The sequence below is a fragment of the Scyliorhinus torazame genome, chromosome 1 (genome assembly GCF_047496885.1).
Source record: "Scyliorhinus torazame isolate Kashiwa2021f chromosome 1, sScyTor2.1, whole genome shotgun sequence".
Classification (NCBI taxonomy): Eukaryota; Metazoa; Chordata; class Chondrichthyes; order Carcharhiniformes; family Scyliorhinidae; genus Scyliorhinus; species Scyliorhinus torazame.
Window position 1 is genome coordinate 415,374,703 of NC_092707.1, and position 25,698 is coordinate 415,400,400.

Consider the following 25,698-nt stretch of genomic DNA (forward strand, 5'->3'; position numbering starts at 1 on the left):
CTTCAAACTATTACCCTTGCAGCACGCATCACTCACTCTATTAATCGTCTTGTTTGAAATGGAATCCAGCTCTATTGGAGGAGCAGAGAAATGGTTGGTGAACATGTTGTCAATATTCTCGCTAATTTCAGCAATAAGACCTTGCAGCTTTTCGGATCCTTTTCACATCGTGCCGAGTAACCCGCGAAGCACCAAAACCTTTTATAGTTTGCAGCTGCATCCTGTACAGATGTAAAATAATAAAAATACATGCCCAGCCCCCGTTAACCTCTGTTGAACATATCACCCTGATATGTAACACAAACCCCCAAACACTAATGTGTCATTATCATGCTTACGCGCCAAATACATTTCTTCCACTTGTTCTGTGTTATAAAATGGAATGTTTCAACACTTATTCTTTCAGGAAAAGCTGAAGATCTTGATGAAGTCTCTAAAAGCCAAGGTGGTGAAATTCGGTGGTGTTAGAAATGAATATCAGCTAACTGTGAAGCATATTAAAGTAAGTTCCTAAAGATTAGGATTAATTGCCGCTTGCAGTCGGTGCCTCGAATGTAAAGTTTGGTAAACCTACCTTCGAAATGATCGCAAACCATTTTCAACCCTTCTCAGTGCGATTGTAAGTCTCCGGTAAACCCGTGTTTGCTGTTTAGCCGGGTCCAACCTTCACTCATTCACAAAGTGAATCTTCACTCTGCACCAACAGTCCAAATGTTAGACTTGAACAAAGGAGCTGCAAACAGACCTGATCAATGTTAAATACGTGAACACAGATTCCGCTCAATCTGCAGCAGGATCACTGTGCATGAATTACAGCCGCCACAAATAAATGTTCTTTGAATGCAAAGAAACGGTAAATGAGCACCTTAAATAATCGGAGACACCGAATGCATCGGCTGAAAAGCACCATCGTCCGAAGGGCTGCACGGGAGCACAGTGGTTAGCACTGTTGATTGACAGCACCTGGGTCCCAGGTTCGATTCCCCGCTTGGGTCACTGTCTGTGCGGAGTCTGCACGTTCTCCCCGTGTCTGCGCGGGTTTCCTCCGGGTGCTCCGGTTTCCTTCTTACCCCCTTTCGCCCTCGCCCAATGCTTCATTATAACCTGTTTAGTATCCCCGACCATTTCACAAATCTGATCATAGAATCAGAGAATGGTTTCATACCTATCCCATAGATTAACCACGTTCTCAGAGAAATATTGGGTGCAATTCAGTTCAGGTGACAGGAGAGCAAGTCCTTCTTTGGGAAGACCCACAGTGTAAATGACAATCAGGCACTCAACTGGACAGCGAGGGGCCTTCCCGGAAACCAAACATTCTGGGCACAGCCGTCTTGCTCCACTAAGAATGACCAAGCCAATGAAAGGCTTTTTGGACAAGCTGGGTCGGCATGGATAAGCTGGGCCGAAGGGCCTGTTTCCATGCTGAAAACACCCGTGAGCTGTGCACTTGCTCGGCAGTGCCACCAGGTGGCTATGCCAGTAAAGCACCGCCAAAGTCCCAGCTCTCTGAGGGAGCCAGGCCACAGGTGAATGATGGCGGCAAGGGGAATGCCAGAATGCGGAGGACGTGGGTCAGCAGCGAGGGCAGGGGTGTGGCTCTCAGCAGGGCCCAGGATTCCTGAGGCCTGGTACCTCGATCAGGCACTCTGAACGAGGGAATCGCACCCATGCCCTCCCCCACACTGTCTCCCACAGAAACCCGCACAAAGCCACAATTAGTTGATCATTCAAAGAACAAAGAAAATTACAGCACAGGAACAGGCCCTTCGGCCCTCCCAGCCTGCGCCGATCCAGATCCTTTATCTAAACCTGTCGCCTATTTTTCAAGGATCTACTTCCCTCTGTTCCCCGCCCATTCATATATCTGTCTAGATGCATCTTAAATGATGCTATCGTGCCCGCCTCTACCACCTCCGCTGGCAAAGCGTTCCAGACACCCACCACCCTCTGCGTAAAAAACTTTCCATGCACATCTCCCTTAAACCTTCCCCCTCTCACCTTGAAATCGTGGCCCCTTGTAATTGACACCCCCACTCTTGGAAAACGCTTGTTGCTATCCACCCTGTCCATACCTCTCATAATTTTGTAGACCTCAATCAGGCCCCCCCTCAACCTCCGTCTTTCCGACGAAAACAATCCTAATCTACTCAACCTTTCTTTATAGCTAGCACCCTCCATACCAGGCAACATCCTGGTGAACCTCCTCTGCACCCTCTCTAAAGCATCCACATCCTTCTGGTAATGTGGCGACCAGAATTGCATGCAGTACAAAGAACAAACAAAGAACAAAGAAATGTACAGCACAGGAACAGGCCCTTCGGCCCTCCAATCCCGTGCCGACCATGCTGCCCGACTAAACTACAATCTTCTACACTTCCTGGGTCCGTATCCCTCTATTCCCATTCTATTCATGTATTTGTCAAGATGCCCCTTAAATGTCACTATGTCACCTGCTTCCACCACCTCCTCTGGTAGAGAGTTCCAGGCACCCACTACCCTCTGCGTAAAAAACTTGCCTCGTACATCTACTCTAAACCTTGCGCCTCTCACCTTAAACCTATGCCCCCTAGTAATTGACCCCTCTACCCTGGGAAAAGCCTCTGAATATCCACTCTGTCTATGCCCCTCATAATTTTGTATACCTCTATCAGGTCTCCCCTCAACCTCCTTCGTTCCAGTGAGAACAAACCGAGTTTACTCAACCGCTCCTCATAGCTAATGCCCTCCATACCAGGCAACATTCTGGTAAATCTCTTCTGCACCCTCTCTAAAGCCTCCACATCCTTCTGGTAGTGTGGCGACCAGAATTGAACACTATACTCCAAGTGTGGCCTAACTAAGGTTCTATACAGCTGCAACATGACTTGCCAATTCTTATACTCAATGCCCCGGCCAATGAAGGCAAGCATGCCGTACGCCTTCTTGACTACCTTCTCCACCTGTGTTGCCCCTTTCAATGACCTGTGTACCTGTACTCCTAGATCGCTTTGACTTTCAATACTCTTGAGGGTTCTACCATTCACTGTATATTCCCTGCCTGCATGAGACCTTCCAAAATGCATTACCTCACATTTGTCCGGATTAAACTCCATCTGCCATCTCTCTGCCCAAGTCTCCAAACAATCTAAATCCTGCTGTATCCTCCGACAGTCCTCATCGCTATCCGCAATTCCACCAACCTTTGTGTCGTCTGCAAACTTACTAATCAGACCAGTTACATTTTCCTCCAAATCATTTATATATACTACAAAGAGCAAAGGTCCCAGCACTGATCCCTGTGGAACACCACTGGTCACAGCCCTCCAATGAGAAAAGCATCCTTCCATTGCTACTCTCTGCCTTCTATGGCCTAGCCAGTTCTGTATCCACCTTGCCAGCTCACCCCTGATCCCGTGTGACTTCACCTTTTGTACTAGTCTACCATGAGGGACCTTGTCAAAGGCCTTACTGAAGTCCATATAGACAACATCCACTGCCCTACCTGCATCAATCATCTTAGTGACCTCCTCGAAAAACTCTATCAAGTTAGTGAGACACGACCTCCCCTTCACAAAACCGTGCTGCCTCTCACTAATACGTCCATTTGCTTCCAAATGGGATTAGATCCTGTCTCGAAGAATTCTCTCCAGTAGTTTCCCTACCACTGAAGTAAGGCTCACCGGCCTGTAGTTCCCGGGTATTCCAACTGTGGCCTAACCAATGTCCTATACAACTGTAACATGACCTGCCGACTCTTGTACTCAATACCCCTTCTGATGAAGGCAAGCATGCTGTATGCCTTCTTGACCACTCTATCGACCTGCGTTGCCACCTTCAGGGTACAATGGACCTGAACTCCCAGATCTCTCTGTACATCAATTTTCCCCAGGACTCTTCCATTGACCGTACAGTCCACTCTTGAATTAGATCTTCTAAAATGCATCACCTCGCATTTTCCTGGATTGAACTCCATCTGCCATTTCTCTGCCCAACTCTCCAATCTATCGATATTTTGCTGTATTCTCTGACAGTCCTCCTCGCTATCTGCAACTCCACCAATCTTAGTATCATCTGCAAACTTGCTAATCAGACCACCTATACCTTCGTCCAGATCATTTATGTATATCACAAACAGCAGTGGTCCCAGCACGGATCCCTGTGGAACACCACTAGTCACCTTTCTCCATTTTGAGACACTCCCTTCCACCACTACTCTCTGTCTCCTGTTGCCCAGCCAGTTCTTTATCCATCTAGCTAGTACACCCTGAACCCTATACGACTTCACTTTTTCCATCAACTTGCCATGGGAAACTTTATCAAATGCCTTACTGAAATCCATGTATATGACATCTATAGCCCTTCCCTCATCAATTAACTTTGTCACTTCCTCAAAGAATTCTATTAGGTTTGTAAGACATGACCTTCCCTGCACAAAACTATGCTGCCTATCACTGATAAGTCTATTTTCTTCCAAATGTGAATAGATCCTATCCCTCAGTATCTTCTCCAACAGTTTGCCTACCACTGACGTCAAGCTCACAGGTCTATAATTCCCTGGATTATCCCTGCTACCCTTCTGAAAGAAAGGGACAACATTAGCAATTCTCCAGTCCTCCGGGACCTCACCCGTGCTCAAGGATGCTGCAAAGATATCTGGAGCAAACCTGTTGGACTTTAACCTGGTGTTGTAAGACTTCGTACTGTGCTCACCCCAGTCCAACGCCGGCATCTCCACATCATGGCAAAGATATCTGTTAAGGCACCAGCTATTTCGTCCCTCGCTTCCCTCAGTAACCTGGGATAGATCCCATCCGGACCTCGGGACTTGTTCACCTTAATGCCTTTTAGAATACCCAAAACTTCCCCCTTCCTTATGCCGACTTGACCTTGAGTATTTAAACATCCATCCCTAGCCTCAACATCCGTCATGTCCCTCTCCTTGGTGAATACCGATGCAAAGTACTCATTAAGAATCTCACCCATTTCCTCTGACTCCGCGCATAAATTCCCTCTTTTGTCTTTGAGTGGGCCAATCCTTTCTCTAGTTACCCTTGTATACGAATAAAAGGCTTTGGGATTTTCCTTAACCCTGTTAGCCAAAGATATTTCATGACCCCTTTTAGCCCTCTTTATTGTGCATTTGAGATTTGTCCTACTTTCCCGATATTCCTCCAAAGCTTCATCAGTTTTCAGTCACCTAGATCTCATGTATGCTTCCTTTTTCATCTTAGCTAGTCTCACAATTCCACCCGTCATCCATGGTTCCCTAATCTTGCCATTTCTATCCCTCATTTTCACAGGGACATGTCTGTCCTGCACTCTAATCAACCTTTCCTTAAAAGCCTCCCACATTTCAAATGTGGATTTACCCTTAAACAGCTGCTCCCAATCCACATTCCCTAGCTTCTGCCGAATTTTGTTGTACTTGGCCTTTCCCCAATTTAGCACTCTTCCTTTAGGACCACTCTCGTCTTTGTCCATGAGTATTCTAAAACTTACGGAATTGTGATCGCTATTCCCAAAGTAATCACCGACTGAAATTTCAACCACCTGGCCGGGATCATTCCCAATACCGGGTCCAGTATGGCCCCTTCCCGAGTTGGGCTATTTACATACTTCTCTAAAAAACTCTCCTGGATGCTCCTTACAAATTCTGCTCCATCTACACCTCCAACACTACATGAGTCCCATTCAATGTTGGGGAAGTTAAAATCTCCCATCACGACCACCCTATTGCTCCTACATTTTTCTATAATCTGTCTTTATATTTGTACCTCTACTTCACGCTCGCTTTTGGGAGGCCTGTAGTAAAGTCCCAACAGTGTTACTGCACCCTTCCTATTTCTTAGCTCTACCCATATTGCCTCAGTGCTCAAATCCTCCATCGTGCCCTCCTTAATCACAGCTGTGATATCATCTCTGACCAGTAATCCAACTCCTCCACCCCTTTTACCTCCCTCTCTATCCCTCCTGAAGCATCTATACACTGGGATATTTAGTTGCCAGTCTTGCCCTTCCCTCAACCAAGTCTCAGTAATACCAATAACATCATATTCCCAGGTACTAATCAAAGCCCTCATCTGCCTTACCTGCTACACTTCTCGCATTGAAACAAATGCACCTCAGACCACCTGTCCCTTTGCGTTCATCAGCTCTTCCCTGTCTACTCTTCCCCTTAGTCACATTGAGTTTATTATCTAGTACCTTACTGGCTTTAGTTGCTGCCTCTTTACTGACCTCTAACTACCTAATTTTGTTCCCATCCCCCTGCCACATTAGTTTAAAACCTCCCCAACAGTGTTAGCAAAAGCACCCCCGAGGACATTTGTTCCAGTCCTGCCCAGGTGTAGACCATCCGATGCTCCCTCTGAAATTCTCTCTTCATTCTTTCCTCCCTCCCTCTATTGCTGAAATGTCCACATTAACCCTTACCAACTTTTACAGATGCACCATAGAAAGCATCCTATCAGGCTGCATCACAGCCTGGTATGGCAACTGCTCGGCCCAGGACCGCAAGAAACTTCAGAGAGTCGTGAACACCGCCCAGTCTATCACACGAACCTGCCTCCCATCCATTGACTCCATCTATACCTCCCGCTGCCTAGGGAAAGCGGGCAGTATAATCAAAGATCCCTCCCACCCGGCTTACTCACTCTTCCAACTTCTTCCATCGGGCAGGAGATACAGAAGTCTGAGAACACGCATGAACAGACTCAAAAACAGCTTCTTCCCCACTGTCACCAGACTCCTAAATGACTCTCTTATGGACTGACCTCATTAACACTACACCCTGTATGCTTCATCCGATGCCAGTGCTTATGTAGTTACATTGTATATGTTGTGTTGCCCTATTATGTATTTTCTTTTATTTCCTTTTCATGTATTTAATGATCTGTTGAGCTGCTCGCAGAAAAATACTTTTCACTGTACCTCGGTACACGTGACAATAAACAAATCCAATCCAATCCAATGTTGTTGGATATTATATGGCAAGCCTGTTTGTCAGTTGAGTTTTTTAAATGTTTTTTTTTTCTTTTTTAAATTTAGAGTGCCCAATTAATTTTTTCCAATTAAGGGGCAATTTAGCGTGGCCAATCCACGTACCCTGCACATCTTTGTTGTGGGGGTGAAACCCACGCAAACACGGGGAGAATGTGAAAACTCCACACGGACAGTGACCCAGTGCCCGGATCGAACCTGGGACCTCGGCGCCGTGAGGCAACAGTGCTAAGCACTGCGCCACCGCGCTGCCCTTTTAAAATTGTTTTTGCGTCTATTCGCACTGTAGCTGATGTCAGTAGCAAACAATTCCCGGGCCCCACCATTCTGCAGTTATACTGTCGCCTGCGTGCTCTGCCTCCGTAAGCTCCTCTAGCCCCGTGAGCTTTCCTAAACCCTCCGATCGTCCAACTCCAGCCTCTTGGCCATCCCATCGCCACCATCTGCGGCCCAGGCCCCAGATGTGGGATTCACCGACTTGCACTCCAGTCGGGATGATTTTTGACGTGAGCGCTGCTATTCAAATGCGCTGTCCTCTTGTGTGTAATGTCAGGGTCTGACCTGAAAAGGGAGGGCTGACATTATTCACGATGTCAGGATGTCCCAAAGCAGTCTGCAGCCAATGAAATACTTTTGAAGTGAGGCCACTGTTGGAAATGAGGCAGATAATTCCTGCAGAGCAAGATCCCACGGTGAGATGGAAAGCCGGATTATCTGATCCAAAGATGTTGACTGAAGCACAAATATCTGTGGTGCTGGTCCGATTGTCCGATAGTGGCCACTGGGCACTGAGAGGGCACCCAGGCCTTTTGTTTAATATTTTATCCCGAGGACAGCACTTCTGACAGCGCAGCACCAATTCGGTCCTGCTGTGGGAGCGTCAGAGCGGATTTTCTCTGGAGTGGGACTGGAACCTACAATCTCTGGACCCAAGGTGAGAGTGCAACTCACTGATCACTGCTGAAAATGAGTCTGACTGCACCTCACTTTGGAGTTAGTTCCACTTTTAAACCCGATCAGCATAAGTTTAGAATACGGGCAGCACGGTAGCGCAGTGGTTAGCACAGTTGCTCCACCGCTCCAGGGTCCCAGGTTCAATTCCCGGCTTGGGTCACTGTCTGTGCGGAGTCTGCACATCCTCCCCGTGTGTGCGTGGGTTTCCTCCGGGTGCTCCGGTTTCCGCCCACAGTCTAAAGATGTGCAGGTTAGGTAGATTGGCCGTGATAAATTGCCCTTCGTGTCCAAAAAAGGTTAGGTGTGGTTTCGGGAATGGGGTGGAGGTGTGGGCTTGGGTAGGGTGCTCTTTCTAAGGGCCGGTGCAGACTCGATGGGTCGAATGAGCACTGTAAATTCTATGATTCTATGACAGTGCTGAGCACAATGCATCATTCTATTCCTTCTCAGGATCGACAGACTGTCCTCCTGTACCCCTTGTTCCCCTGCCACTCCGTCCTGCACCACCCTCTGCCCACAGCATTCAGAGCGGGCTTGTTTGGATTTGAGAATTGAAAGACTAGTTATTGTTGAGTGTGTCCCTTGGCGATGTTCGATGTCTGACTCATGCGACCAGCTGTGACTGATCCAGACCCAAGCATAGCAATCAGCCACTGATAACTCTCACACGAATATAGCACTCCCTCAAATGTAACGTCCTCTAATTGCAATAGAAGACTCATTCCATCTGCCCCAAATTCTGAAACCGCTCACCCTGGAGCAGACGTTCCACCGAGGATGCGAGGAGCGGCTAAAGGTGAACCCTTGTCGACTGACATTGATTTTGTTTCTAACAGAGCCAGGCTTTGAGAGCTGAGAAACATATGAAACAGGAATTCCAAAAGCTTCATTGTTTTCTGTACAGTGAGGAGAAGACGCTGATGAATGATCTCCGAAAGGATGAGGAAGGTCAGCTTCTGTTAATGAGGCAGAAAATGAAGGAAGTGTCTGAGGAAATGTCCTCGCTAAACGCGGTCATTCAGTCCATCGAGAGCCAGCTCGGCCAACAGGACTCGGCTCGCTTCTTACTGGTGAGTGAGGACAGGTACTGGAGAAGGAGAATAAGGTTAAATACCTCCCTGGGCTGGTTGGTTGTTACAGTGGGGCAGATTTTGGAAAGGGGTACAAAATCTCAGAATAAGGGGCAGACTGTTTAAGGCTGAGATGAGAAGGGTCGAATGGGATACTCCGGTCCCGTATGTTGCAATATTCCACAAACAAAGTGGGTGCTATCTTTCTGACCGCATATGGATGGTATCTGTGGACAGTACCTGATCCGGGTGACCACTGTGTTATATTGATAGTCTGGTGTTTACATTCACTCACCCTCCCACGGAGTTTGGGGTGATTGGGAGGTCACTGGTGGTTATACAATGCCCTCCAGTGAGAGCGAGGGCTTGGCAGAAAAGACTGCGCCTAGTCTGTGGAGGAAGTAATCTCACCAAAACTGGAGTCAATAGGAATCAGGGGTAAACTCTCTGCTGGTTGGGGTCATACCCGGCACAAAGGAAGGTGGTTGTGGTGGTTGGAGGTCAATCATCTCAGCTCCAGGACATCACTGCAGGAGTTCCTCAGGATAGTGTCCTCGGCCCAGCCATCTTCAGCTGCTTCATCAATGACCTGCCTTCCATCAGAAGGTCAGAAGTGGAGATGTTTGCGGATGACAGCACAATGTTCAGCACCATTCGCGACTCCTCAGATACTGAATCAGTCCCTGTCCAAATGCAGCAAGACCCGGACAATATCCAGGCTCGGGGCTGACAAGTGACAAGTTACATTCGCGCCACACAAGTGCCAGGCAATGACCATCACCTACAAGAGAGGATCTAACCACCGCCCCCTTGACATTCAATTACCATCGCTGAATCCCCACAATCAACATCCGGGGGGTTACCATTGATCAGAAACTGAACTGGACCCAGCCACATTAATACTGTGGCTCCCAGGGCAGGTCAAAGGCTCGGAATCCTACAGCGAATAACTCCCCTCCTGACCCCCTGTGGTAGTCACCACTGATGTATATATTAGGTCCTTTGTGGTAAGGCCCTGTACTACAGGTAGGGGGGTAGTTCCCTGCCTGCTGACTCCGCCCAGTAGCTGGAGTATAAATATGTGTGCTCCTCGTACAGCAGCCATTTCACCAGCTGGTGTAGGAGGCGACACATCTCAGTGTAATAAAGCCTCGATTGCATCCAACTCTCGTCTCTGTGTAATTGATCGTGCATCAATTTATTACACTGAAGTTTTCAGAAGATGGACCTCCGCATCAAGCCGGATCGCCTGCAGCTGGATCCGCAATCAGGCAACGCCAGAAAGGACTGTGAACACTGGCGAGCCTGTTTCGAAGCTTACATCAGGTCTGCACCAGACCCAATCCCGGAAGCTCAGAAGATTCAGGTCCTCGACACGCGGCTGAGCTCCAACGTCTTCCCACTTATCCAGGACGCGCCGACCTACGAAGACGCCATGGCGCTACTGAAGGAAAACTACGCTCAGCGGACTAACACGCTCTACGCCAGACACATCCTCTCCACTCGTCGTCAACTTGCTGGTGAGTCAGTGGAAGAGACTGTGACTGTCAGGCCGTCACGGAACACTCGAACTTGCTCATGAGAGACGCTTTTGTTAGGGGGTTAGGGTCGGATTACATCCGCTGGCGCCTCTTAGAAGGGGCCACGCTCGACCTCGCGGCAACCAAAAAGCTAGCACTCTCGCCGACGGTCGTTTCGCGCAACATCCAGGCCGATACCTGCGGCCGCGCGGCCCACCCCTCCTACGCATCGTGGACTCCGCAGGCGGCCGCCCCATCGGGGACCCCACTCAGCCAACCCCACGCCTGTGCCGCGCGGCAGCCAACCAACCCCGGGGGCCCCAAATGTTACTTCTGTGGGCAGCCAAAACGCCCCCGACAACGCTGCCCGGCCCCGGAGCGCCCTTTGCAAGGCCTGCGGGAAGAAGGGACACTTCGCTGCGGTGTGCCAGGCCCGCGCAGTCGCCGCTATTGTTCCGACCATCTCCACGTGCGGCCCGTGGGCGCCGCCATCGTACCAGGACCCATGCCCCCCGGGCACCCCATCGTCTACCACCATCGATGACCAGCCGCGTCTCGCCTCGGTCACGATTGACCAGTCTCGCCCACGCAACCTAGCAACGGCCTCTACCAACGTGAAAATCGATGGGCACGAGATCTCCTGCCTGCTGGACTCCGGGAGCACCGAGAGCTTCATCCATCCCGATACGGTAAGGCGCTGCTCCCTTGCGGTACACCCCGCCAACCAGAGAATCTCCCTGGCCTCCGGGTCCCATTCCGTGGCGATCCTGGGGTATTGCATCGCCACTCTCACTGTCCAGGGCGTGGAGTTCAGCGGCTTCCGCCTCTACGTCCTCCCCAATCCGCGCTGCCTTGCTACTCGGCCTGGACTTCGTGTAACCTCCAGAGCCTAACATTGAAATTCGGCGGGCCCCTACCACCCCTTACTGTGTGCGGCCTCGCGACCCTAAACATAGAATTTACAGTGCAGAAGGAGGCCATTCGGCCCATCGAGACTGCACCGGCTCTTGGAAAGAGCACCCTACCCAAGGTCAACACCTCCACCCGATCCCCATAACCCAGTAACCCCACCCAACACTAAGTGCAATTTTGGACACTAAGGGCAATTTATCATGGCCAATTCACCTGACCTGCACATCTTTGGACTGTGGGAGGAAACCGGAGCACCCGGAGGAAACCCACGCACACACGGGGAGGATGAGCAGACTCCGCACAGACAGTGACCCAAGCCGGAATCGAACCTGGGACCCTGGAGCTGTGAAGCAATTGTGCTATCCACAATGCTACCGTGCTGCCCACGGTCGACCCACCTTCCCTATTTGCAAACTTAACCCCAGATTGCAAACCCGTCGCCACCAGGAGCAGACGGTACAGCGCCCAGGACAGGACCTTCATCAGGTCCGAGGTCCAGCGGCTGCTTCGGGAAGGCATCATCGAGGCCGGCAACAGCCCCTGGAGAGCCCAAGTGGTAGTCGTTAAAACTGGGGAGAAACACAGAATGGTCGTGGACTACAGCCAGACCATCAATCGGTACACGCAGCTCGACGCGCACCCCCTCCCACACATATCTGATATGGTCAATCAGATTGCACAGTACCGGGTCTTCTCGATAGTGGACCTGAAATCCGCCTGCCACCAGCTCCCCATCCGCAATGCGGACCGCCCTACACTGCCTCCGAGGCAGACGGCCGCCTTTACCACTTTCTTAGGGTTCCCTTTGGCGTCACCAATGGGGTCTCGGTTTTCCAACGGGAGATGGACCGAATGGTTGACCGGTACGGACTGTGGGCCACTTTCCCGTATCTGGACAACGTCACCATCTGCGGCCATGACCAGCAGGACCACGACGCTAACCTTTCCAAAATTCTCCACACCGCCAAACTCCTCAACCTAACCTACAACAAGGAGACCTATTGTTCGGCACGAACCGATTAGCCATCCTCGGCTATGTGGTCCAGAACGGAGTTCTGGGGCCCGATCCTGACCGCATGCGCCCCCTCATGGATCTCCTCCTTCCCCACTGCCCCACGGCCCTCAAACGATGCCTGGGGTTCTTTTCTCACTACGCCCAGTGGGTCCCAAATTATGCGGACAAGGCCCGCCCACTCATTCAATCCACTCTTTTTCCCCTAACGGCCGAGGCTCGCCAGGCCTTCAATCATATTAAGGCCGACATCGCCAAGGCCGCGATGCACGCAGTCGACGAGACGTTACCATTTCAAATCGAGAGCGATGCCTCAGACGTCGCTCTAGCCGCCACCCTCAACCAGGCAGGCAGGCCCGTGGCATTCTTTTCACGAACCCTTCCTGCCTCCGAAATTCGGCATTCCTCCGTCGAAAAAGAGGCCCAAGCTATCGTTGAAGCTGTGCGGCATTGGATGCATTACCTGGCCGGCAGGCGATTCACTCTCCTCACTGACCAACGGTCGGTAGCCTTCATGTTTAACAACACACAGCGGGGCAAGATCAAGAACGATAAAATCTTGAGGTGGAGGATCGAGCTCCCCACCTACAACTACGAGATTTTGTATCGCCCCGGCAAGCTCAACCAGCCCCCAGGCGTCCTATCCCGAGGTACATGTGCCAGCGCACAAGTAGGCCGACTCCGGACCCTGCACGACAGCCTTTGTCACCCGGGAGTCAGACGGTTGTACCATTTCATAAAGGCCCGCAACCTGCCCTACTCCGTCGAGGAAGTAAGGACAATCACCAGGGAGTGCCAGGTCTGTGCGGAGTGCAAACCGCACGTCTACCAGCCAGACCGTGCACGCCTGGTGAAGGCCACCCACCCCTTTGAACGCCTCAGCGTGGATTTCAAAGGGCCCCTCCCCTTCACCGACCGTAACACGTACTTCCTCAGTGTGGTCGATGAGTACTCCAGATTCCCCTTCACCATCCCATGCCCCGATATAACGTCTGCCACCGTCACTAAAGCCCTCAACACCATCTTTGCTCTGTTCGGTTTCCCCGCCTACATCCACAGTGACAGGGGATCCTCATTTATGAGCGATGAGCTGCGTCAGTTCCTGCTCAGCAGGGGTATCGCCTCCAGCAGGACGACCAGCTACAACCCCCGGGGAAACGGGCAGGTGGAGCGGGAGAATGGGACGGTCTGGAGGGCCGTCCAACTGGCCCTACGGTCCAGAAATCTCCCGGCCTCCCGCTGGCAGGAGGTCCTCCCTGACGCTCTGCACTCCATTCGGTCGCTCCTGTGCACCGCGATTAACGACACACCCTTTAACGTCTCTTTGCCTTCCCCAGGAAGTCCACCTCCGGGGTATCGCTCCCAACGTGGCTGGCAGCTCCAGGACCCGTTCTCCTCCGCAATCACGTGCGGCTCCACAAGGAGGACCCGTTGGTTGAGAGAGTACAGCTACTCCACGCCAACCCACAATACGCTTACGTAGCATACCCAGCTGGTCCCACACACACACCCCCCTCCGGCCCGGCGCCACCCTCCCTCCCCCAGCGCACCCAGCCGCAACCCTCGCCCCAGGACCATCCGTCCTCCCCCTGCCCACGCCCGAGGATGACGAGGATTTCAGCACGCTCCCGGAGTCACCGAAGACCAGACCGACACCGGAATCGCTGCCATCACTGCGGCGCTCCCAACGGCAGAGCAAGGCTCCGGACCGACTGAACCTGTAACTTGATCGGGACTCTAAACAAAAAACATCATCCTTCTGTATAACTCTCCACCACCCCCGCCGGACTCAATTTTAACAGGGGGTGAATGTGGTAGTCACCACTGATGTATACATTAGGTGCTTTGTGGTAAGGCCCTGCTGGCTCCGCCCAGGAGGCGGAGTATAAATATGTGTGCTCCCCGTACAGCAGCCATTTCACCAGCTGCTGTAGGAGGCCACACATCTCAGTGTAATAAAGCCTCGATTGCATCCAACTCTCGTCTTTGTGTAATAGATCGTGCATCACCCCCAAAGCCTGTCCACCATCTACAAGGCACGAGTCAGGAGTGTGAGGGAATACTCTCCACTCGCCTGGATGAGTGCAGCTCCAACAACACTCGAGAAGCTCGACACCATCCAGGACAAAGCAGCCCCGCTTGATTGCTCCCCCTTTCCACAAACATTCAAACCCTCCACCACCGACCAACAGTATCAGCCGTGTGTACCATCAACAAGATGCACTGCAGTAACTCACCAACGTTTCTTAGACAACACCTTCCAAACCCACGACCACTACCATCTAGAAGGACAAGAGCAGCAGATACCTGGGAACCCCACCAGCTGGAGGTTCCCCTCCGAGTCACTCACCCCCCTGACTGGGAAATATATCGCCGTTCCTTCACTGTCGCTGGGGCAACATCCTGGAACTCCCTCCCTAACAGCACAGTGGGTGTATCTACACCTCAGGGAGTCCATCAGTTCAAGGCGGTAACTCACTGTCATCTTCTTAAGGGAAAGTTAGGGATGGGCAATAAATGCTGGCCTCGCCAGCGAAGCCCACACCTGGTAAAATGAATTTTTAAACCTGACAAATCACCTTGATTCATTCCATCAGAGAATCACAGAATTTACAGCACCGAAGGAGGCCATTCGGCCCATCGAGACTGCACCGGCTCTTGGAAAGAGCACCGTACTTAAGCCCTCGCCTCCACCCTATCCCCGTAACCCAGTAACCCCACCTAACCTTTTGGACACTAAGGGCAATTTATCATGGCCAATCCACCTAATCCGCACAGCTTTGGACTGTGGGAGGAAACCGGAGCACCCGGAGGAAACCCACGCACACACGGGGAGAACGTGCAGACTCCGCACAGACAGTGACCCAGCGGGGAATTGAACCTGGGACCCTGGCGCTGTGAGGCAACGGTGCTAACCACTGTGCTACCGTGCTGCCTCATCTCCTGAAACCTTACCCTAAAATTGTTTTTTAAATTCTCTGACGTATACCATGATCAAAGAGTCTGAAATACTCATTCCAACATTGCCAGTGACAAAACTCAACCTGGATCAAGTTATTTCACAGATAACATTTCACACCACAGTTATCATTGTCTCTTGTGGAGTTACATTTAATCAGATGCATCCAATATTAATTCTTACAATTTCTAATCATACCCTTGCTCTTCAGTTTCCGTATTTGCGTTTCCATTCTGCTGTTGGTTGAGTTGAATATCATTGAAAGGCCAGCCAATGTATTAGAGAGGGGGCAGAGGAGATTGATACCGGCGTTGCCAGGACTGGAATATTGCAGCAGTGAGGAACATAGAACATAGAACATAGAAAATACAGCACAGAACAGGCCCTTCGGCCCACGATGTTGTGCCGAACCTTTGTCCTAGATTAATCATAGATTATCATTGAATCTACAGTGCAGAAGGAGGCCATTTGGCCCCCTGAGTCTGCACCAGCTCTTGGAAAGAGCACCCTACCCAAACTCAACACCTCCACCCAACACCAAGGGCAATTTGGACATTAAGGGCAATTTATCATTGGCCAATTCACCTAACCCGCACATCTTTGGACTGTGGGAGGAAACCGGAGCACCCGGAGGAAACCCACGCAGACACGGGGAGGACGTGCAGACTCCGCACAGACAATGACCCAATCCGGAATCGAACCTGGGACCATGGAGCTGTGAAGCAATTGTGCTATGCACAATGCTACCGTGCTGCCCTTAAGAACAAATAAATCTACACTATATAATTTTACCGTAATCCATGTACCTATCCAATAGCTGCTTGAAGGTCCCTAATGTTTCCGACTCAACTACTTCCACAGGCAGTGCATTCCATGCCCCCACTACTCTCTGGGTAAAGAACCTACCTCTGATATCCCTCCTATATCTTCCACCTTTCACCTTAAATTTATGTCCCCTTGTAATGGTGTGTTCCACCTGGGGAAAAAGTCTCTGACTGTCTACTCTATCTATTCCCCTGATCATCTTATAAACCTCTATCAAGTCGCCCCTCATCCTTCTCCGCTCTAATGAGAAAAGGCCTAGCACCCTCAACCTTTCCTCGTAAGACCTACTCTCCATTCCAGGCAACATTCTGGTAAATCTTCTTTGCACCTTTTCCAGAGCTTCCACATCCTTCCTAAAATGAGGCGACCAGAACTGTACACAGTACTCCAAATGTGGCCTTACCAAAGTTTTGTACAGCTGCATCATCACCTCACGGCTCTTAAATTCAATCCCTCTGTTAATGAACGCGAGCACACCATAGGCCTTCTTCACAGCTCTATCCACTTGAGTGGCAACTTTCAAAGATGTATGAACATAGACCCCAAGGTCTCTCTGCTCCTCCACAATGCCAAGAACTCTACCGTTAACCCTGTATTCCGCATTCATATTTGTCCTTCCAAAATGGACAACCTCACACTTTTCAGGGTTAAACTCCATCTGCCACTTCTCAGCCCAGCTCTGCATCCTATCTATGTCTCTTTGCAGCCGACAACAGCCCTCCTTACTATCCACAACTCCACCAATCTTCGTATCGTCTGCAAATTTACTGACCCACCCTTCAACTCCCTCATCCAAGTCATTAATGAAAATCACAAACAGCAGAGGACCCAGAACTGATCCCTGCGGTACACCACTGGTAACTGGGATCCAGGCTGAATATTTGCCATCCACCACCACTCTCTGACTTCTATCGGTTAGCCAGTTCGTTATCCAACTGGCCAAATTTCCCACTATCCCATGCCTCCTTACTTTCTGCATAAGCCTACCATGGGGAACCTTATCAAATGCCTTACTAAAATCCATGTACACTACATCCACTGCTTTACCTTCATTTGATTGGAGAGATTGGACAGGCTGGGGTTGTTCTCATTGGCACAGAGGCTGAGGGGAGATTTGACGGAGTTGTACAAGACTGTGAGAGGGCTGGATAGAGTGGCTGGGAAGGGCCCCCCCACCTCGGCAGAGACGCCTGTGATGAGGGAGCATGGATTTAAATGGATTGGTAGAAAGATCAGAGGGAAATGAGGGTTAAGGAGGGAGCTGGACGTCCCTACCTGAAGAGGGTGGCAGAGCTGGAGACCCTCAACTCATTTAAGAGGGTTCTGGATATCAACCTCTAGGGGCGGTAACCTCCAAAGCTCCGGACGGAATACTGCAAAGTGGGATGAGGCTGGGAGCGCTCGTTTTCCAGCCGGGATGGGCACAATGGTCCACGTCACCTCTTCCTCTGCAGTGAACTTACTGATGAGAGTGTATTGGTCAATCAACCATTTTACAGAGATCCTTCATGCTCGGTATTGGATGAACATTGTGCATCCAGTTAGTCTGAATTATTCTCTCTCTTTTCTTTCAGGATTTTCCAGCAACTAGACAAAGGTATGCACAGCACCTGATCATCCGTCGCTCTCTCTGGACATTCCTGACCTCCTTATGTGTCTTCTTCCCTTTCCCACTCCCTATTATTTAGTGAGGGGTCAGGCAGGGGAATACCACACCCCGACCCTTTGCCAACGGGCTCGAGGTTAAGTGCGGCCAGCTTGAACGCCTTGGGCAGGGGGGATATAAGAACATAAGAACTAGGAGCAGGAGTCGGCCTGAACACCATAACCCTTAATCCCTTCATTCTTCAAAAAACTATCTATCTTTATCTTAAAAACATTTAATGAAGGAGCCTCTACTGCTTCACTGGGCAAGGAACTCCATAGATTCACAACCCTTTGGGTGAAGAAGTTCCTCCGAAGCTCAGTCCTAAATCTACTTCCCCTTATGTTGAGGCTATGCCCCCTAGTTCTGCTTTCCCCGACCAGTGGAAACAACCTGCCCGCAACTATCCTATCTATTCCCTTCATAATCTTATATGTTTCTATAAGATCCCCCCTCATCCTTCTAAATTCCAACTCGTACAGTCCCACACGAGTACAGTTAAACATCAGTGTTGTTTATAATACTACATGTCGCACCCAGAAAAGGTCTGGAGGAGTTTTAGCAGGGTGTCACCAGGGAGGAGGGACTGTAGTTATTTGGAGGGATTCCAAAGGTTGGAACTGTCCTTTGTGGAACCGAGAAGGTTCAGAGGTGACCTTGGAAAGGTTTTCAATATTAGGAGAGTTTTTGATAAAGAAAATCTGTTCCCTCTGGGGAGTGGGTCACGACCTCAAAGATTTTAGATCATTGGAAAAAGGTGCAGAGGGAGAGATGGGGAGAAAAAAAATCATTGTCAGGAACGGGGGGCTGGACTCTCTGATCCTGAGTTTCTCGACGGCGTCGACACGGCCTTGGGACCAGCAATTCTGGCCACTACAGGGGATCGGCACTGGAGCAGTTCACGCCGCTCCAGCTGCAGATCCTGGCGTGAACTGGGGTCCGCGCATGCGCAGTGTCACCAGCGCCAGCACGCGCATGCGCGGTGTCTCCCTTTTCTGCGCCGGCCCCGACGCAACATGGCGCAGGGCTACAGGGGCCTGCCCGGAAGAAAGGAGGCACCCGGCCAGAGAGGCCGGACCGCCGATCGGTGGACCCGATCGCGGGCCAGACCACATCGGAGGCTCCCCCCCGCCCCCAGGGGTCGGACCCCCTCCCGCCCCCCCCCACAGGCCGCCCCCGACCCTTCCACGCCGAGTTCCCGCCGGCTGAGAGCAGGTGTGAGCGCCGCCGGCGGGACGCGGCTTTTGTGACACGGCCGTTCGGCCCATCCCGGGCTGAGAATCGCCGGGAGGGCCCCGTAAAGCGGCCCCCGGCCGGCCGCGCCCGAGCCAATGATGCCGACTCTCCGCTCTGCGGAGAATCACGCCCCGCGTTGGGGCGGCGGGACGCGATCTCCGGGAGGTTCTCCGGTCTGAACCCGGCTGAGAGAATCCCGCCCAGGATTCCTTGGCCCAAAAAAGTGAATCAAACATGATTCCCGAAATCATTTTGAAAGGAGAGTCAGGCAGGTGCTTGAGGATGAGGATAACGGATTAAAAATCAAGAATGTGAGATTAAAAACAGGACTGACTATTACAGAGCCAACAGAGGGACAATGGCTGAATGGCCTCCTTCTCTGCTGTGAGATTCTGTCACTGCAATGGATCTCAGAATATTCCGTTCTGGAGTAGCGCAAAGCGTGAGGCCCTGGGTTATGGAAATTTTTGTGTGAAGACAAATCCTCTTCTCTTCCAAAGACTGTCAGTTCACAGCCAGCTGGAGGATATGACAAAGGAATGGATGGGTATCCAAGATCAGCTGTTAACGTTAGGATCAGGGTTTGGAATGTGTAAGTAATCTCGAGGGAGGGTTCAGGCGATAGTCCAAGTGAACCTTTTGCCTTTGTACCTGTTCAGAAGTCACCAGTTCCGGCCTCACCGGGGGTTACCTTCGGCCAGAGAGTTCCTCGCTTAACGTCCAATGTTAGGCATTAATTAGGAATTTTCTGATATATCCATTCATCGCCTCTCACAATCCACACTGAAGTGGCGCACATTTAACCTCTCCCAACATCCTCGTTACAGAGCTAACTGCACTCCTCGAGATCCAGAGGTTGTCTCTGCAGTGATTAATGTGGGACGCTATGTGGGATCTTTACAGTACAAAGTCTGGAAGAAGATGCTGAACATTATCAATACAGGTGTGTGTTTGAGGAACATAGGACATGGGAGAAGGAATAGGCCAAACAGCCCCTTGTGTCTGTCCCAACATTCAGTAACATCGGGGCTGGCCGAGTTCTGGTTTCAGCTTCGCTTGCCACTCCGCCCCCCATAACCCTCAGCTCCTTTACCCATCAAACATCTTTCCAACTCTGCCCCGAATAAATTCAATGACCAGACTCCACTGCGTCCATCTTCAGCCGCTTCATCAATGACCTCCCTTCCATCAGAAGGTCAGAAGTGGGGGTGTTTGCGGGTGACTGCACAATGTTCAGCACCATTCGCGACTCCTCAGATACTGAAGCAGTCCCTGTCCAAATGCAGCAAGACCTGGACAATATCCAGGCTCGGGGCTGACAAGTGGCAAGTTACATTCACGCCACACAAGTGCCTGGCAATGACCGTCTCCTACAAGAGGGGATCTAACCATCGCCCCTGGACATTCAATGGCATCACCATCACTGAATCCCGCACTATCAACGCCCTGGGAGGTTCCCCTCCAAGTCACTCACCACCATTGGCTTAGAAATATATCGCCGTTCCTTTACTGTCACTGGGGCAAAATCCTGGAACTCCCTCCCTAACAGCACAGTGGGTGTACCTGCACCTTCAGGACTGCAGAGGTTCAAGAAGGCAGCTCACCCCCACCTTCTGAAGGGCAACTAGGGATGGGCAATAAATGCTGGTCTAACCAGCAACGCCCACATCCTGTAATTAAAGTGACTAACGACCCTCTGAGTGAAAAGGTATCTCAACAAACAACAAAGAACAAAGAAATGTACAGCACAGGAACAGGCCCTTCGGCCCTCCAAGCCCGTGCCGACCATGCTGCCCGACTAAACTACAATCTTCTACACTTCCTGGGTCCGTATCCCTCTATTCCCATCCTGTTCATATATTTGTCAAGATGCCCCTTAACTGTCCCTATCTATCGTCCCTGCTTCCACCACCTCCTCCGGTAGCAAGTTCCAGGCACCCACTACCCTCTGCGTAAAAAACTTGCCTCGTACATCTACTCTAAACCTTGCCCCTCTCACCTTAAACCTATGCCCCCTAGTAATTGACCCCTCTACCCTTGGGAAAAGCTTCTGACTATCCACTCTGTCTATGCCCCTCATAATTTTGTATACCTCTATCAGGTCTCCCCTCAACCTCCTTCGTTCCAGTGAGAACAAACCGAGTTTATTCAATCGCTCCTCATAGCTAATGCCCTCCATACCAGGCAACATTCTGGTAAATCTCTTCTGCACCCTCTCTAAAGCCTCCACATCCTTCTGATAGTGTGGCGACCAGAATTGAACACTATACTCCAAGTGTGGCCTAACTAAGGTTCTATACAGCTGCAACATGACTTGCCAATTCTTATACTCAATGCCCCAGCCAATGAAGGCAAGCATGCCGTACGCCTTCTTGACTACCTTCTCCACCTGTGTTGCCCCTTTCAATGACCTGTGGACCTGTACTCCTAGATCTCTTTGACTTTCAATACTCTTGAGGGTTCTACCATTCACTGTATATTCCCTACCTGCATTAGACCTTCCAAAATGCATTACCTCACATTTGTCCGGATTAAACTCCATCTGCCATCTCTCCGCCCAAGTCTCCAGACAATCTAAATCCTGCTGTATCCTCCGACAGTCTTCATCGCTATCCGCAATTCCACCAACCTTTGTGTCGTCTGCAAACTTACTAATCAGACCAGTTACATTTTCCTCCAAATCATTTATATATACTACAAAAAGCAAAGATCTCCTCATCTCTATCCTAAATAGGGAACCCCTTAAGCTGTGTCCCCGTGTTCTAGTCCCGCCCACAAGTGAAACATCCTCTCAGAATCCAGCCTATCAAATCATTTCAGGATCTTGTATGTTTCCATATGATCACCTCTCATTGTTCTCAGCCCCACTGGGTACAGCCCCAACCTGCTTAACCTCCCAAGGTAAGCCCTTCATCCCAGGGTCTCTCCGACCCGCTTCGAAAGCAATTATATATATCAAAACGGTTCACAACCCTCCGGACGTGGTCTCACCAAGGTCCAGCTGCAGAAAAAAATCCCAAATTTGCAATAAATGCCAACATTCCATCTGCCTTCCTCATTGGCAGCAGGGTTGCACAGTGGTTAGCGCTGTTGCTTCACGGCTCCAGGGTCCCCGGTTCGATTCCCGGCTTGGGTCACTGTCTGTGCGGAGTCTGCGCGTTCTCCCCGTGTCTGCGTGGGTTTCCTCCGGGTGCTCCGGTTTCCTCCCACAAGTCCTGAAAGACGTGATGTTGGTGAATTGGACATTCTGAATCCTCCCTCTGTGTACCCGAACAGGCGCCGGAATGTGGCGACTAGGGGCTTTTCACAGTAACTTCATTGCAGCGTTAATGCAAGCCTACTTGTGACAATAAAGATTATTATTATCACTCGCTGTACCTGCAAACTGACATTCTGTGATTTATTTACCAGGGCAGCGGGATTTCTCTGAACCTGCGTTCTGGAACCTGTCTCCGTCAGAACAATTTGCTGCTTCTCGATTCTTCAAAGTGAAAAATTCACATTTCTCCACATCATCCAGGCGTGATTCAGCGACCCCATTGCATCTGGCGTGGAGCTGCGCGCAACGGATGCATGACGGCCCGAATCGGGCTCTGACAGGCCCATCGCTGGCCGCCCGGCTTGCTCTGCCTGGTGCCGCCTGGATTTCACCCAGCCAGCCGAGACCCAGACCTGCATATTTAAATAAACCTAATGGCTCATTTCACCTGGCGCCCGGGACCCATCGTCCTTGCCAGGGAGAGCTCGCCAGTGCACTGCTTCGTACTGGTCCACATATACCTGGGGGGTGGGGGTCTTGCTGGCCATTGCAGACCCCCCAGGTGGTCAGGGACAGGGCAGGGTGGTACCTTGGCACTCCCCTTGGCACCTTGGTACTGCCAGGCTTCCACACTGGCTTCAACATCACAATTCCCCTCCTTGTTTTTAAATCCCTCCACATGACCTCACCCCCTCCCTATCTGGGTAATCTCCTCCAGCCCTACAACCCTCCCACATCTCTGTACCCCTCTAATCCTGGCCTCATGGGAATCCCCAATTTTAACCCCCCCACCCCAACATCTGTACCTTTAGCTGCTGGGGGCCTAAACTCTGAAATCTTCAACCTTAACCTCTCTCTCATCTTTTAAAACTATCGCTTTGACAAAGATTTGGTGTCCGTTTGAGTCTAATTAGCTTGCTGTGAATCACCTTCAGATATTTTACTAAGTTTTGGGTGCTGGATGAATTGAATTGTTATTGGGATCAATAGAAATGAAAAGAGGCAGGTTCTACCACACACCGAGAATCCACTTCTCTGGCGTTACTGTCCAGACTGTGAGAATAGCCCGCGAAACTCGACCGGGCCGTTCCCGCCGCTTGGGAGAATCGCGGGAGGGCGTCGGACCGGCATCCCCGGAAATTTTGGCGGCCCAGGCGATTCTCCCAATCGGCGTGGGAGTGGAGAATCGCGCCCGTGGTGTGTGAGAATCACCAACACCCCAGGGGCGAAATTCTCCGGTATCGGCGCGATGTCCGCCGACTGCAGCCCAAAACAGCGCCAATCAGTCGGGCATCGCGCCGCCCCAAAGGGGCGGAATGCTCAGCATCTTTGGCGGCCAAGCCCCAACCTTAAGGGGCTAGGCCGACGCCGGACAAATTTCCGCCCCGCCAGCTGGCGGAAACGGCCTTTGTTGCCCCGCCAGCTGGCGCGGAAATGACATCTCCGGGCGGCGCATGCGCAGGAGCGATAGCGGCCGCTGTCAGTTTCCCACGCATGCGCAGTGGAGGGAGTCTCTTCCGCCTCCGCCATGGTGGAGACCGTGGCGAAGGCGGAAGGGAAAGAGTGCCCCCACGGCACATGCCCGCCCACGGATTGGTGGGCCCCGATCGCGGGCCAGGCCACCGTGGGGGCACCCCCCGGGGCCAGATCGCCCAGGACCCCGGGAGGGCGTCGGACCGGCGTCCCCAGAAATTTTGGCGGCCCAGGCAATTCTCCCAACCGGCGTGGGAGTGGGGAATCGCGCCCAGCATGTGTGAGAATAGCCTCCTACACTCCAGGTGAGTGAGAATAGCCCCCTACACTGCAGGGACGGGATTCTCTGACCCTGAGGCTAAGTGTTGACGTTGTCGGAAACCCCGCCGCGTTTCTCGACGCCGTCAACACAGCCCCAGGATCAGCAATTCTGGCCCCTGCAGGTAACCAGCGTGGCAATGCAGCGGTTCACACCGCTCCAGCTGCTGATCCGGCCATGGAATGGGCGCCGGGGAGTGTGAGCAGGCGCAGTGGATCCAGCGCGAACCCGCGCATGCGCAGTCCCAACGGCGCGATTCCCGTGCATGCGCAGTCCCACCGGCGCGATTCCCGCGCATGCGCAGTCCCACCGGCATGAACCCGCGCATGCGCAGTCCCACCAGCGCGAACCCGCGCACGCGCAGTCCCACCGGCGCGATTCCCGCGCATGCGCAGTCCCATCGGCGCGATTCCCGCGCATGCGCAGTCCCACCGGCGTGATTCCCGCGCATGTGCAGTCCCACCGGCGTGATTCCCGCGCATGTGCAGTCCCACCGGTGCGATTCCCGCGCATGCGCAGTCCCACCAGCGCGAACCCGCGCATGCGCAGTCCCACCGGCGCGATTCCCGCGCATGCGCAGTCCCACCGGCGCGATTCCTGCGCATGCGCAGTCCCACCATCGCGAACCCGCGCATGCGCAGTCCCACCGGCGCGATTCCCGCGCATGCGCAGTCCCACCGGCGCGATTCCCGCACATGCGCAGTCCCACCGGCGCGATTCCCGCGCATGCGCAGTCCCACCGGCGCGATTCCCGCACATGCGCAGTCCCACCGGCGCGATTCCCGCGCATGCGCAGTCCCACCGGCGCGATTCCCGCGCATGCGCAGTCCCACCGGCGCGATTCCCGCGCATGCGCAGTCCCACCGGCGCGATTCCTGCGCATGCGCAGTCCCACCAGCGCGAACCCGCGCATGCCCAGTCCCACCGGCGCGATTCCCGCGCATGCGCAGTCCCACCAGCGCGAACCCACGCATGCACAGTCCCACCGGCGCGATTCCCGTGCATGCGCAGTCCCACCAGCGCGAACCCGCGCATGCGCAGTCCCACCGGCGCGATTCCCGTGCATGCGCAGTCCCACCGGCGCGATTCCCGCGCATGCGCAGTCCCACCGGCGCGATTCCCGCGCATGCGCAGTCCCACCGGCGCGATTCCCGCGCATGCGTGCTGTCTCCCATGTCCGCGCCGGCCCTGACCCAACATTGCGCAGGAGAGCAGGGGCCGGTGCAGAAGAAAGGAGGCCGGGAGACAGAGAGGCCGGCCCGCCGATTGGTGGGTCCCGATCGCGGGCCAGGCCACATCGGAGGCCCCCCTCGTTGTCGGACCCCCGCTCCCCCCCGCCCACGGGCCACCCCCGGACTCTTCCACGCCGAGGTCCCGCTGGCTCAGAGCAGGTTAGAACGGCGCCGGAGGGACTCGTTTTTTTTATTACGGCCACTCGGCCCAACCGGGCTGGGGAACCGCGGGGGGGGGGGGTGCGCAGAGCGGCCCCCGACCGGCGCCGCACCGACCACACCGGCCTTAATGGCGCTGATT

The 25,698-nt window shown here is 52.4% G+C and overlaps 2 protein-coding genes across 4 annotated transcripts in view; one reads left to right on the forward strand and one right to left on the reverse strand.

Moving 5' to 3' along the window:
- Positions 1-714, reverse strand: part of LOC140428567 (stathmin-4-like) — a 290,346-nt gene extending 289,632 nt beyond the window's left edge. The window contains exon 1 of the mRNA XM_072515218.1: positions 575-714. The gene's annotated coding sequence lies outside the window, so the exon portion shown is untranslated. The remainder of the gene's footprint in view (positions 1-574) is intronic.
- LOC140428553 (zinc-binding protein A33-like) overlaps positions 1-25,698 on the forward strand; it is a 41,136-nt gene that overhangs the window by 7,630 nt on the left and 7,808 nt on the right. For 2 of the 3 annotated variants that reach the window (XM_072515159.1, XM_072515177.1), the window contains exons 2-5: positions 407-502; positions 8,772-9,005; positions 17,808-17,830; positions 19,942-20,057. In XM_072515159.1, coding sequence (XP_072371260.1) covers positions 407-502; positions 8,772-9,005; positions 17,808-17,830; positions 19,942-20,057 — 469 coding nt within the window. The remainder of the gene's footprint in view (positions 1-406; positions 503-8,771; positions 9,006-17,807; positions 17,831-19,941; positions 20,058-25,698) is intronic. The other variant, XM_072515168.1, reaches the window with a different exon arrangement.